The sequence below is a fragment of the Pleurodeles waltl genome, chromosome 7 (genome assembly GCF_031143425.1).
Source record: "Pleurodeles waltl isolate 20211129_DDA chromosome 7, aPleWal1.hap1.20221129, whole genome shotgun sequence".
Taxonomy (NCBI): domain Eukaryota; kingdom Metazoa; phylum Chordata; class Amphibia; order Caudata; family Salamandridae; genus Pleurodeles; species Pleurodeles waltl.
The window spans coordinates 1,257,283,556-1,257,298,364 of NC_090446.1; the positions used below are offsets into that span (position 1 = coordinate 1,257,283,556).

Sequence of the window (14,809 nt, forward strand, 5' to 3'; positions counted from 1 at the left end):
ACAGGGGCCCCTCCTGAAGCTCATTGAGCCCCAGGGACCACCACCTCTCCAGAGCTAAATGTTTGTAATGGGGGCTACATGGACACCCAGAGCCATGGGGACCTCCACCTCCCTGGGCTCAGTTTCAGTAATGGGGGGCTGCCCAGACCCACTGGGCCCCCAAGACCATCACCTCAGATGGAAATTAACGGTAAGTTGGGGGGGGCCTCACTGACCCCCATTCAAGATCCTCATCCACGCGCACAAATCCCTCCACAACACCTGCGCAACCTACCTCAACGACAGAGTGAACTTCCACACTCCCACCAGTGACCTCCAGTCAGCCGACCTCGCCCTAGCCACAGTCCCCCGCATCCAACCCCCCCAGCACAGGAGGCTGATCCTTCTCCTACCTCGCCCCCAAAACCTGGAACTCCCTCCGCACCAACCTCCGCAAAAACCAAAGACCTCCTGCTCTTCAGAAAGAACCTCAAGACATGGTTGTTCGAACAGTGACCCTTCCTGTCTCCCTTTACCCCCCCCCCTAGCGCCTTGAGACCCTCACGGGTGAGTAGCGCACTCTATACATTTTTTGATTGATTGATTGATTGATTGATTGATGAAAGGGCAGTTGAGGTTCTTTTTGTGGCTGACATTCACACATCCACTCACAGACACTCATGCACCCAGTAACAGACCCACTCAGACACTGACGCACCCACTCACAGACCCACTCAGGCACTGACACACCCAATCACACTTAAACACTCAGGCATCTGTTGTGTTGACTCTCCTTAGCCTAATGAGGCTGATAGGTTTGGGCGGCAGCATCACCCAGATTGTGGGGAACTGAGTCCAATCCTACACCATGTGACAACTGTCAGCCTAATATGTTTTCTGCCAGCTAGAAGCAACTTATCTCTGCCCAAGAGCAGGGATAATTTGTGGCAACCAGGCGCATGCCATAATGTCTTCTCAGGGAAATCGTGGTGGATCAGATTGCATTCTTTTCTCTCAGTTACATTAGTCTCACACATGCAAAGACAAACAAAGGCAAACAATGGTTCAATAAGATTTATTGAGTCAGCTGCATCTTAGATAAAATGGCATGAAATGTAATAATGAGAATGATGACACATACTACAAGCAAAATGGTGACAAGGAAAGTGAAACACAGGAAAAGTCCCACCATACTGTCACTTTGCACACTATATGCAATTCCTACTTAAGCTATGTTAGAGTACAGCAGGATAAGCCCTAATTCACCCTTCAGGATTCCCCCTGCGATGACATCAACCCCCATATCTGAATATGACAGTAGCAAGGAAGCTACCTTCCCCAGGTGGGCAAGGGAACCGGTGGTCTCAGCAAGCAGCTGTAACAAAGTCAAACAGCATGCAGTTGTGGTCTTCTGGCTGGAACCTCCCTCTAACGTGCATGGGACAGGGAAAATGTTTTATAATAAAATAGCTGATGTTCCAAGAAATGTCCCTACATAAGGATCCGTGTGTTTCTGTGAATGTTAGAGATGCAGTGTACCACTTGTGCTGACATACCTATCTTGCTGTAGCCTTGAGAAAAGCACAGAGTAAGTAAGTAAAGAATATCCCCATAATTCAAGTTTTACCCATCTATAATTTCATGTTATCAATGGTCCCGAAAGTCATCTGTCCCTACTTTCCACTGATACGCAGGGGCATGAGAGTAATGGGGAGCCATACATAACATCACTTCTTCTCCTGTCCCAAATGTAAAAGAAAATCTGACCTTCTACTACCCACCATCGCCACTTTCTTAATCTTCCTTTCCCTCTCCCCAAGAACCTCGGTTACATTCTCTCCGGAGGTCCTCAGTCATAGTTCCCTGGAATTCCTTCATGATGTAGAAAAAGTGGTTAACAAGTTCTGTTACCCATTGTTGCTACATCATAATGAATTATTGGAGTCAGATTCCGGTTATTCATACTAATGGCTTCCTATGAGAGCCTTCCATGTCATATAGAACTATAAATGGTTAATAGTCAATTATGAGGATATTTTTAATTGTGGGGTTCTGAGTGACATCAAACAGACAATGAGAGTGAAGGTCAAATTATGTCATTCTGAATCCCAGGGTGAAAAACATCTCTATAATTACTTTTTACCAATTTCAAATGTGTTGTTATACATGTCCCCCATAATAATTTGTCCTTGCTTTTACCTGACATGGAAGGGTGAGGGAGTAATGAGGAAGCCATAAATAATGTGGTCTCTCTTCCATGACCTAAATGGGAAGAAAATACCTTACCTGCAATCCCTAACCAATCCCCACCACCTTCCCTGCCTTCTTTCTCCATTCTGCAGCTGTGCTTTCTGCTTTCAGTGAAAGCAGGCAAGCAGCACTACACAGATAGGCCATAGCAGCCTGATTGGAATTACTTTATGATGTAGCAATAGTGGATAATTAAATTTGTTATTAGCTGTTGCTATGCCATACCAGTGAACTACCAGATATCAAATCTTGTGTGAATGATAGAAGCCATACATAATATTATGGCTACTGCCATTTCCAGACACAAAGAAAGTATTATGCTGCTCCAGGTAGTTAAGGATAAACTTTATTGTTTGTAAAATTTTCAAGTGTTTGTATAATAATTATTTCTCATCTTCCAAGCGCTGCTTTTCTTTGACTCCGCAAGCCACAACAGCAAAGAACAATTCTGGGAAAAAGGTCCTAACATAAACTGCTGCCTTCGGAATTGGGTTTGCCATCATGACCTCTTGTTTCTTTCTGCTAACGGTGCGAAGAACTTCCTCTGCTACCTCCACCGGATGTGCACCATATGCCAACTTCCTGAAGAAAACTGCAAAACATGAAGTGTAAATTAGAACAAATTGAAATCATACACCCCACAATAGATGATTAGAAGGGCAAGCAACAAAACCTACTTATAGAAAACCACCTTTTATGCATGGTCCCCCTGGAGTTTTCACAATTTGCAGGACCCTACAGTATTGCTGGATTTAGAACTCTTTGCACTTTACCCCTACCACCACTCATAAGTGCTTATGCTTCACTTTTAAACATGGCCAAATTGGCATACTCCTAATTGTTACATTTAACTAACCTATAAATCCTTAGTGGATGGTACAAAGTGTACTCCTGGCCTGGAAGATAATTGTCACCAGTGGACTGCAGCACCTATTATACTATTCAATACCTTGAAACAAATGGTGGCCCACCATTGTAGCATGACTGTAGCTGTGTACAAATGGCAATTTAACCTGTCAAAATGAACCATTTTAGTCAGGCCATATCTCTTTTTTAAAATATTAATGCATCACTCCTTTGTGTGCCTTTTAGTCCATGGTATTTGAGAGCAGGATATGACCAGCACTCAACAGTTATTTTCACTGTAGGAAGGCTGACTGACGTATAGGGAACATTAGGGAGCAATACTAAATATTATATCTGCTGTTTCATTGTAGGGATGTTTAATAATATTAAGGAAAGGTACATTTTCAAAAGTTACATTTTCCCTGCCTGAAATGCTTAAAGGCTAATTTACATTTACCTTCCAAACTGAGAGCCAGCTAGTCAATGGCCCTAATGAGGTATGAAAACTGCTCTCAGAGCACAGACAAAGGCTTGAGTGTGGGGAGGTATTTTTGTTTCCCTGGCAGGATGGCCAGTTGGGGTGAACCCAGGAACTTTCAACAAGGCTTGCCCTGGCATTAGCAGATGGTAGATGACACCTGGGCAGCCCGCTTCCTTTGTCCCAATAGTCAAACCCAGAGAAGAGCTGCCCCCAGAAATGGTTTGAAGTGAACAGAGTGGAGAGGCTGCTCATTACCCTGGGAGTACTTCCATTTGGGCACAAGGGTTCTGCACAAGGGGAGGAAGGATTTCACCATGTTGGATTTTAAGAGTCAGGGGCACAGAGAGATTGTTTGCAGAAGGAATTCCTGTGGGTAGAGCTACTCCTGGGGGACTTTTATTCCATTGTTTAGGGAGCAGACGGGGTAATCACCCAACCACAATCTAGTGCCTGACATAAATGTGGGATCCCCTGATATCCTCTGGACTTGAGGAGGATCATAAGAGGACGGAATCTCCTGTCTGTGTCTGGGAGCATCTTCCTGCACAACAATAATCCTGAGAGCCATTTTCATCTTACTATGTGTGCTGCAAAATGCAGCACACATAGAAAGAGGAAAACAAAAGGGGAAATAAAGTTATTTCTCCTTGTTATGCCTCTTCTGGTTAGGTGTAAGATTTCGGTTCTTTCCCCGGTTTACACGCCCTTGTAAATCTGGGATTGCTTCAAAATCCATGGGAGTTGCATGGGACCATCCACTGTAACACCCCTGGAATGAATACCCAGGGCCTACCCATGGGAAAAGTAAGACAATGCAGTGATTTTAACAGTGATGCCTTGCTCCATATTTTTAAGCCATTCAAAACCATGCAAAGTGGCATGGCGTGGCTTCAAAAATATGACTAAGTGGTTTGCATCACAAATGTACCATGCTGCATGGTGCAAGCATGGCACAACTCACTCATAAATATGCCCCTAAGGATACTTTGAATGAGGATGTGGTTTCTATGTACATACTGCTTGCTCTCTTTTTTTGAGTGGGTAGCTTCAACCATGTGAGACCTCCCAAACCGAATCTCTTTTGCTTCAGGCCAGCACCTGAATAGGACCTTTTGTGTCACTGCGTGACCAGACAAAACTCAAAGAAGTGGCAGATGCTGTTCCCTGTCATGGAGGTACATTCATTTGAGCCAAAGGAGTGAGTAAGTTGGCCCGGCTTTGATCTGCACAAGAGTAGTCAGAGCACCACCTGAGACTTGATGCTACACCTGTAACTTACAATTCAGAGTAGAAGGCTAGAGTCAGTTTGCAGATGGTGACAGTGGTGGATTTGAAGCTGTGCTCATGATGGCTGGCATGATGTAAAGCTTGCCACTTCCAGCTTTAAGTTTAGTAGAATATTCACATGTTGTAAATAAAGGACATAAATATTCCCATTCGCGAAAGCGATTCCTGTGATATTTCATATACTCATGATTAGGAAATAATACAGGATAACACTGTTAACTTTTGAAAGTCAGCTTCTACCTTTTATCTTATGGTAAATCAAAGTCTGACATACTTGCAAACCAATCTCAGTTGTGACCTACCGACTTCATTCTGGACAGGTGTTTAAGTCTTCAGCCCTCTCTTTACTAACAGGTTGGTCACTCCGAACTTTCATATGTGGAAACGGGCCACCAGTGGATCTATAGAAGTGTTCATTTTGGAAGTCAAGGTGTTTGCGCAGCTATATATCATTTTATCCATTTTAGCTCCTTTCAAATAGAATAATCCTGATATAAATACGTTTTAGTTGTCAGCGGATCGGCCTAGATCTTCTAAGATGGGGAAAATGATACTGCTGGTCCTTTTCAGAGATTACTTTACTTTCAACTCTTTGAGTGGAAGTTTGATTGCTCGGAACTGACGTTAACTTCATGGCAATAAGAGTTAACTGCCTACCAAAGGGTCTGACTATATGTCTGCACACGCTCACCTTACTGAAATTTGGCCTGCTTTTTGAAGGATAAATTATGACTTCAAAATACCATTGTTACTTGACTGTAATTTCCCCCACTGAAAACTAGCGGCTGTAAATGTAATGTAACATTCCTAAATTGCTTATGTACCATACCTGTTCCTAAGTATCACAATTTAAATTGCTCTACCACTTTAAGAGAGAAAGTTATGTCCAAGCTCTAAGGAAAACTGAGCTTCTACTACCAATGAAGTGAAGAATTTAGGAATTTTGGTTGACTCCAGTCTCTCCTTAGATAAGTATGTTTCAGTAGCTTTTATGAGCTATTTCTTTACTTGATAACTTGAGGCAGCTCCAAAGAATACATCAGCAGCTCTTTGCCACAGTGCGAATCTGTTCCATGCAGGAAATATTGCTGCTATGATGAGCCATGTAAACCTCACTTGAAGGTTAGTTCCTGCTACAAAAGCCCTTACCAGTCCCCACCTCAATGTGTAGTTTTAATTCCAATCACTGCCTGCTTCACATTCACCCCAAGTCCAATTCCTAATGTAGTTCCGTACACCAGGGCTCAACCCCCATACAGACATGGCCCTGCTGCTGCCCTCCATACTGACTTTTTCTTCCACATATTCCACCTTGGGACATCACAGAGTGAAAAACATCCTATGACCCTACCCGTCTCCCAGGTAAGCCACCCATCGGACTTCGTTGAGCAGTAAAAGAGAGCTCTCAATTTCTGCTTGCTTTTACTTATCTTTAGCAAACTACAAGAAGTGGCAATTTCCATACGTCTTCACAGACGTAAACAATACCTGACTTTGCATGTCCTTGCATGTGGAAGTAAAACTTTCGCACACTGCTTTTTAAATTATTAACAAATTGCCCTTGCAGAATGGAAATTCCATGGTCTGTACATATTATGCTTCTGCACTGCATATTTTCCAGAGCACTGTTTCTTCTGATGTTTACATTTCTAAAAGATTCTAAAAAGAATAATGTCAGAATTCCATACAGAGGGCTACGAGAAAGCAGAGGTTACTGGGCTCCACTGTGGGGGTTGTGGCCTTTTACGCATGACATTCCAGGGTCCAACCGACGGTGGGTCCTGAGCACCTGAGCCAGTATTTTCCCTTCAGCACGTGACTCTCACTTGTTGCACTGGTTGAGAAGCTATTGGGAATGGGTTCCTTATTTAATTGTAGAGACACTCAGGTTACTACAGAGATAAGCTACTACAGCAAGGGGTAAGTGAGGAGAATGAGTCCTCAGAGTGGTTTGCTACATGGTCCTAGAGCCCAAAAATGGGGGCAAACACATTGGAATGTATGTTGATTTTTATGATCTGAACACATGTATAAGAGTGGATTAACAAACCCTACCCAACATTTTAAAAGATCTGTCCACGGTTACTGGAGTCAATGTTTTTAGTGCCTACTACCGAATACTGCCTCATAAGAGTTGAAAACACCTTATGTCTTTTGTGAGTGTTTAGGTTCATTAGAATGTCCTTTTGATTTACTTATGTTGCTGCTTGCTTTCAGAGGGTCATGAGAATTGTGTTGGAATGGATCTCATATATCTTGGTGTTTCTTAGGATGAGACAGAGCATGACAATGTTAAGACAGGTTTTGAGAAAGTTGCAGGAGAATGGATTGACTGTGAAAAAATGAGAAATGTAAATTAAAAGGTATCTTGGTAATATATCTTGGAGATACAATTTCTTGGAAAGGCATAAAAATCAAGCTATAGTCAGCCGATTTGTGGTTCAGGTAGAACGTGGCCTGGCGGTTGGGCTGGAGCAGGGTCAAGACTCATTTGTGTATGGCTGGGTATGAACTGAGCTGGAATGGTGTGCATATAAAAATGGTCAGGGATGTGACACCAAGAGTAATTATGTGTCTGAGATTCATGCTAACATTTCACTTTCTGTGTACTTGAGTATTTCCCCCTAAAGTGCGATGGCTATGCCCAGATGTGGTCCTGTGCACACTTTGTCAGTAGAACCAAGTTTTACCTGGCTGATGGGACTTAATCAAGGCAAAACAGGTCCTAGGCCGCTTGTGTTTTGGTTCAGGGAGGACATAGCCTGGCAGTTCAGAGTGGGCTGTTCCCATTAGAACAGGATCAAGGCTGATTTGCATGTGGCTAGGTCTGAACGGAGGTGGCATGATGTGCAAAATAAAGATGGACTGGGATGAGACCCCATTAATTACCCATGCTGAGATTAAATAAAGCATTTCATCCATCACTTTTTGTATAATTTACATGGAAACAATTTCAATGTTAACAAGAAAGAAGGACCACGAAAATATGTAACTTATTGTAGCCACAAGATTTTGACTATTTGCAGAATACGAGTGCACAGTTACTGAAAATGAGGACTACTGTTTCCACCCTTTGAAAAAGGAAGACAAGCAGCGAGACTTACAAGTGTAAGGTACAACAGTCAATAAAAGAAACTAGCACCACAGATGGCCAATCACTAATACTGCAACGCCCTCCTATAAAAAGCATAATGGAGTTGTAGACTAAAAATTAACCACCTAAGGAAATAAAATAACAACTGTTTTCTCTCTAGAGGAAAGTAAAGAGAAAAGTAAAATCATTTATTTACCATGGCCAAAACATTATAATTAATTGCAAATATTAATGAAAATCAATCTTATATATTTATTCTTAATGTAGAATAAACACAAACAACGCTGCAGCACTGGTAGCTTACATTTGAATTAAATCGTTATTTAACAATAAACAGTTACATAAAACTTGCTTTTTTGAAGTTTCAAAAAAATACCACCTACAGTGAAAATTATTTTAATTATACATTAATAATTATCAAAAGTGATGTACAGAGTTAATTAAAAGCAATGTAATTATGTGTTAATAGTTATTAATGTCACATCAATTCAAAAAAGGTGTTAAATATTTGATCATAAAATAATGTGATTTATTTACATTTTATTTTATATTTAACATTAAGTTATAACTGTATATATATTATAACTATTTTAAGTAGTTTAATTTAATTTAACATTATTTCCTATAGATTTTTATTTTAAGTTTATGCCTTCATTATTATCTATGAAGGTTGTTGCCATACTGATGTTTAGCCATGTGTGGTGCTGGACTTACACCAGCTTGGAGATGGAGTAACTATTGCTGTGGATGCAGAGAGGCGGACCCAAGCATGGAGGAGCAGTGGGAGCCGTGCCGTGCAAAGCCATGTTGCTGGTTACCGCTGGTCGGGAGTCGCGGACATTTGGTGCTACTGGAGTGGAGAGCTGCCAGCTTCTCTCCCCCTGTTGCCCTTTCCCCGAGTCCAGAGCCCCGAACCGAGCCCTGAATCGAGCTTCTCTTCAGCCTCCCATCTGGCCATTGACTTGGTGTCTCCGGCCACAGCTGCTGCAGGGGGGCCTTTCGACTGGCGCAGATTTTGCGAGGCACACGTGAGGTCCGCATCCACCACCATCCGCCATATGCCGGGTGCTCTTGCCGCCAACCTTGCACCCGCTGCCCCCTGGAAGACGACAACGAGACGGCAACGGGCTTGATGTTCTCTCCCACACTAGCCCCCATACTGGCCTGCCTGCGTACCACCTGATGCCTGGACCAGCCGGAGGGGGTGCGGAGCTCGCAGCTGAGACCCATAGGGGACACATAGGAGACCCATAGGAGACCCATAGAAGGGAAGGAGCTGCCCGACGCTGGAGCCTTGACCTTGGCCCCCAGGTCCTGGACCCCGGATCCTGGATAAGGACTACAGACAATGGACAACAATCGGACCTGGAGCTCAGGAGTGTATGGTGAGGGAGTTGTGAGATTGTGTGTGTGGCGAGTGCAGTGGGTCTAGTCACCACTGCAGAGTGTGTGCCCCCCCTCCCTGCGGAAGCGGCCCGGCTAGGTTGGGTGCAGCTTGTTGGGTTGGTTGGAAGGTCCAGCTCGCCCCTGCTCCTCCTCATCCCACCCCCCCTCAGTTGGACAGACCTTATAGAGCAAGCAAATACGCAAACAAGCAAGCATAAAAGTATATAAGTATATAACCACTATACAACCAATAAACAGCCAAGCCCAGCCTAGGTCCCGCTAGGTCATACCAGCTGCCTAGTCTGGCAACTCCGCTATACTGCCCATACTGCCTATATCTGCCCTAACTGCGGACAGCAGAGATGAGATCAGGCAAAATATGAGGCAGATCTTCACTTACAAGCAAGAGAAAGAGAAAGGAGGAATCATTGCCCACCAGAACTCAAACAAAAAGAAGAGCAGGAGTCTATCTTTTGAGATCACCTAGGGCCCCCTGTACAAGCCCTCAAAGCCCCTCCACTTCGCCTATGGAGCCCTCGTCATTACAGGACTTTGCAATCGAAGGGGCTATAGCTAATCCACATAATGAGGTCATTAATCTTCAGGCCGGGAGGATAGCCTCCCTAGCATCCCCAGCCTTGGCACCAGCTAAAACCCACAAAATAACAGACTACTTTGGGGTAACAAGCAGGACTACTAAGCATCAATCATTCCTTTCCACCTCATTGGCCCAGGACCAGGCCTTCAATCAGAGAAAGGGGCTCGAAGGATAAAGGTAACAACCCCCCACCCCCTCCACTTTCCCTGATTATCAGCATCCTGGAGGGTAGCGCTATAAGGGCTAGCTCCATAGACCCGAAAGACACCAAAACTCTTAAAGGCAGTTCTCCTACACCAGGAGGGTCACAGACCATCACAAGTGGCCGGGAATCAGTACTACATCCCCTGGTGGGGGGAAGACTGACCAAACAGCATCCTGCCTCCCCAAACACTTTTTCAGATGAGGAGGACAATGCCCGGTGGGGAGTGGGGAGAGAGGGGTGACAGTCACCCCCAATGAGCTCTAGACCCAAATATTTTCATTTCCTCATTATCAGGCCTTAACGCAGATCACGAGGATACAGCGTTAAAGGCACCAGAAGAAGTTGGGGGTATATGGCGACCCACCCAGACTACCTAAGCCTCTAGGGCACCCAAAGAAGTGACTCAAACGTGCCCGCTGCCACCCTGGTGCTCGTAACAGACATATGGGCGTCAATCTTGAATTCGATGCAGACAACAGTAACAGCCCTACAGTTCTAGTCTCACAAAATAGACATTCAGGTAAATCTGTTAAACACTCTGACAGTTTTCATCACAGGAATCAATGGCAAACTACAAGAACTAAACTCATTAATAACAAGAATACAAAAAAAAAACTTAAGGACTTCACCATTTGTTCTTGTAAGGCAGTAGTAGATGGGATGGGTCAACTGCCAGTAATCTTCAAAGACATTTTGAAGGAGATTCGCTGCTCAAGCAAAGGAGAGAGAATGGACCTGGCATCCCTTCTGCCACTGGGGTTGCCCCCAACCCCCAAACCCTCAACACCCTCAGAGGAGAATCGGAATAGCCCACAAGACAGCATAGCCTCAAGGCCACTCAACCTGGAGGGGAATGCAACTAGGAATATAGTGCCGGCCACTCAAGGAAGTGCTCTGGATCATTCTCTCCAAATAAAAGAGCCAAAAGCATTGGAAAGGCAGTCCAGCCACCAGTTGTCTAAAAGAGAGAGGAAGCGGGCAAGGAAGAGCAGAAAAAACACTCAGATGGCGTCCGGAGCTGACAAGGAAAGCCTACCTCATTTAGTGAAAGAGGAAGATGTGGGAACAATAAACCCTCCACCGACAGTGTAGCCTTGTATATCAGACCAAGAGGGGCCTTCACCACAGGACCTGGCAGTGGAAGGGCCAGAACCGTTGGGTAGGTCCTGCCCCCCCCAGGACCGACAAGCAACCATCGCATTGCGGCCCCAAGCACCCATCCAGGTTAAGCTAAGGCCCACCCCCGCAGAGGTAAAAACCAAAGTAGAGGGGGCCGATGCAATAATATGGAACCATCACCTAAGGGCAGATTTGGTGGAGATCAGAACAGCACAGTCAAATCTGGCAGACAGTTCAAACCAGGCCACGCCTGAACGAGGCTTGCAGCTGCTATTGATTCCATAGTATAAATCTAGAGGTCCACAAGATGTGCTTAACCACTCTACTATTCTCAAATTAATAAAAGCCCTGCCAGATCTGGCAGAAGCGAGTTCTGATGACATCACCGCCATAACATTTATTCAAGCACAGGATAACCAGTACACAAACACCACGGTGGTGATATTTTCTTCTCTGGAATTGCCAAAGAAAATCATAGGAAAAAAAGCATCCTGAAAGACTGGGGAATTGAGGTATGCGTCTACCTAGTAGAAAGATACCCGTACCCGTTAGCACAGAGAAGCCATTGGAAAAGGAAAAAAGTAGCCACCCAGTCCGTCCTACAAGGAGTATCTGGGAATCCAGAGACTGGAGAACTTGGCCAAGATCCATCGGGACAAGGAGCAGCAGCGCCACTAGATTTACAGATCAAAATAAGGGAAGAGGAGGGCTGGAGAAGGATAACAGCTTGACAACCCCCGAGAGATGGCCATCCACAAGACAACTGTTCTTGGCTCCCAACAGTGCTAGCCCCCAGATTACCACAAAAAGCCTGAATTACAACCCAGCAAACATTTTTGACTCACGGATCATTAAGCATCTGCTCATGGAATATAGGGAGTCTGCAATCAAAATAGAAAGCTACAGAGGTCATCAAATTCCTGGGCTTGTTCAATAACATAATATTGCAAGAAACATGGGCACCTACAAATCTTCCCTTAATAGGTTACAAAGAATATAATATATCTTGGTTAAACACAACACGTTTGGAAGAGCAAAAGGAGGTCTGTCAATTTTTATAATCTCTAAGCTTGAGGCAAAATCGTCCGGGAGTCAAACAGGAGATCAGCCCTTTTTGTGGGTTTGTTTGGACAATTGGGCAAAAAACATAGAGGACCCCCTGATCCTGGTCAATGTGTACATTAACCCCAAAAAGAAACATTTCAAAGCTAACATTCAGTTAAAACATCTGCTTCATATAAAAAATACATACAATTCGGCATATTGGCTAGTGTCCTGAGATTTCAAGCTTAACCTTTTCCATGAACTAAGCGAGGACCATGTACAACTAGCGGTTCCATTGCCCATTCAAAAACTACCACACCAGAGAAAGCAGGACAAAGTTGGTACTAAGTTAATTAAGAATTGTGAGCTAGCATGCCTCTTTGCACTAAACGGGTGGCTACCATCTGACACCCCCTGGCCTTAACAACAGCCACAGAAAAGGTTGTTTCATATCTAGATAACACCCCAGTAAATGCCCCCCTATTCAAATTTGTGAGAGACTTTAGAATTCAAGATCATACAGAAAGCAATCACAATCCACAAATATTCACAATTTGGAGCCAGGTGCCTATCCAGAAAGAAACAACCCTCCTCAATTGGGAACTTTGTTCCGAAAATCTAAAACAATTAAAATGGAGTTTGTTTACGATCACAGCCCAAGCAGAGGATGCTGCAGGGAAACTGGGAAAGATGGCTAATGATACACTAAAGGTAGTTGCCATATGAGAGTCATTCACTGAAATCCTCAGAGAGGAACAGGGCAAGGGGGGCATACCTGGGGCACAGAAAGGCCATACTCATGCCACGTGCAATATTAACGAGGAAAGTGGGAGTAAATAGGCTTCTGAGACAATTACAGAAACATCCAACCGATGAATCAATTATAAAAACTCTACAGCAAGAATGATAACTGCTAAAGTGGGACATCTGGCTTTTTAGACAAGCAAAACAGAAGACATTATGGGCAAAACTACACTATGCATCAACATTGGCAAATTTGAGCCGGTTCTGGAGACTGATTAATAACATTGAGAAAGGTCCCAGAGCTGCGAACAATGCAAACGTCAATGAGGAGGAGGCATGGGTGGGATACTTGATATCCCACTTTAAAGAAACATCCTCGCCAGATACCAGCATAATCCAATGGGAGATAATTGAGGATAATAGGGAGCCTGAGAAGTCCATCGCATTCAGTCCTCTCGAAATAACTAAGATAATAGAATAAATGCGCTGAGACTGTGCCCCTCATCCCAATGGCCTCCCACAGGTCCTATTTAAACAGTGTGCATCAAAATGGGCGGACTTCTTCGTTACAATGTTCAATCATATTCTAATAACAGGTTCTGCTCCAGACAGTTGGACAGGCTTGATAATTCACCCCATTTACAAGGGAGGGAAGGCCTCCTTACCTTCAAATTACCGACTAATCACCCTTTTAGATGAAGACCTAAAATATTTTTCAATAGGAATCTTGCAGCATTTAGAATGGTGGGCCATGGACAAAGGGAGGCCCCCTATCAACCAAACAGATTTTACAAAAAAACAGGGTACGTTAACAAACCTCATGGCATTAAGCCTGGTAATGAATAGAGCAAGGGCCACAGGGACACCACTTTACATGTGCTTTGTGGATTTTAAGGCTGCATTTGATTGTATCCCTAGAGATAAATTATGGACAAAACTAAGCAGTGGGGGCTGCCGGTGAATTTATTAAATGCTATGATTATACTCCACTCTAATACATGGGTTAAAATCAAACTGGGAGATGGCTCTTTTCTATCCAGGCCTATCAAAACTACTGTTGGCCTAAAACAGGGTTGTGTACTAGTGCCGCTTCTCTTCAATCTGTATATTTCAGACCTATCCCCAGCACTGGATGAGCAGTGAGCACATCTACCAAGTTTAGGGGGTCGCAAAGTATCCAACCTACTTTATGCAGATGAACTGCTGCTGCTCAGCAACTCCAGGGTAGGTTTACTGAAACTTTTGAACTACCTAGAAGAATGTGCGCTAGCCAACAATTTAGAAATTAACTATGGGAAATCTAAAATAATCCCCTTTAACCGTGAACTGACCTTATGCCGCAAGTGGTTCTTAAATGGTCAGCATATCGAAGAGGTAGCAGCATACCCATATCTAGGGGTCAGGATTGACTCTAAAGGCACATTTGCAGCTCACAAAGAAGCAATAAGGAAGTACAAGCTTTAAACCGGGCATTCGGTAACTTGGCAAAATCCATTCTTGGGCAGCCCCTAAACCAATGGCCATGATCATGAGAGCGAAATTACTGCCAACTCTTGCATATGGGACAGAAATAATGAGGGGGGCGGAGGTAGCTATGCTGGATAAGCTATTATCGAAATCCCATAAACAAGTCTTCCAGCTAGCTAGATCGGCCTCCCCGGCCCAAGTCAGACTACAGTTTTCCTTAACAAAGCAATCATTGGCAAGGTCGGCAGCTTTCGTTAATGGCTGCTACAAACTTTATTCAGCTCCCATGGGGACATTTGCAAACCTAGT

General features: G+C 44.0%; 1 protein-coding gene across 1 annotated transcript in view; it reads right to left on the reverse strand.

Moving 5' to 3' along the window:
• Nucleotides 1-1,038: 1,038 nt before the first annotated feature.
• Nucleotides 1,039-14,809, reverse strand: part of DHRS7C (dehydrogenase/reductase 7C) — a 151,406-nt gene continuing 137,635 nt past the window's right edge. Inside the window, exon 7 of the mRNA XM_069200421.1 lies at nucleotides 1,039-2,821. Within this exon, the coding sequence (XP_069056522.1) occupies nucleotides 2,613-2,821 (209 nt within the window). The 3' untranslated portion in view covers nucleotides 1,039-2,612. The remainder of the gene's footprint in view (nucleotides 2,822-14,809) is intronic.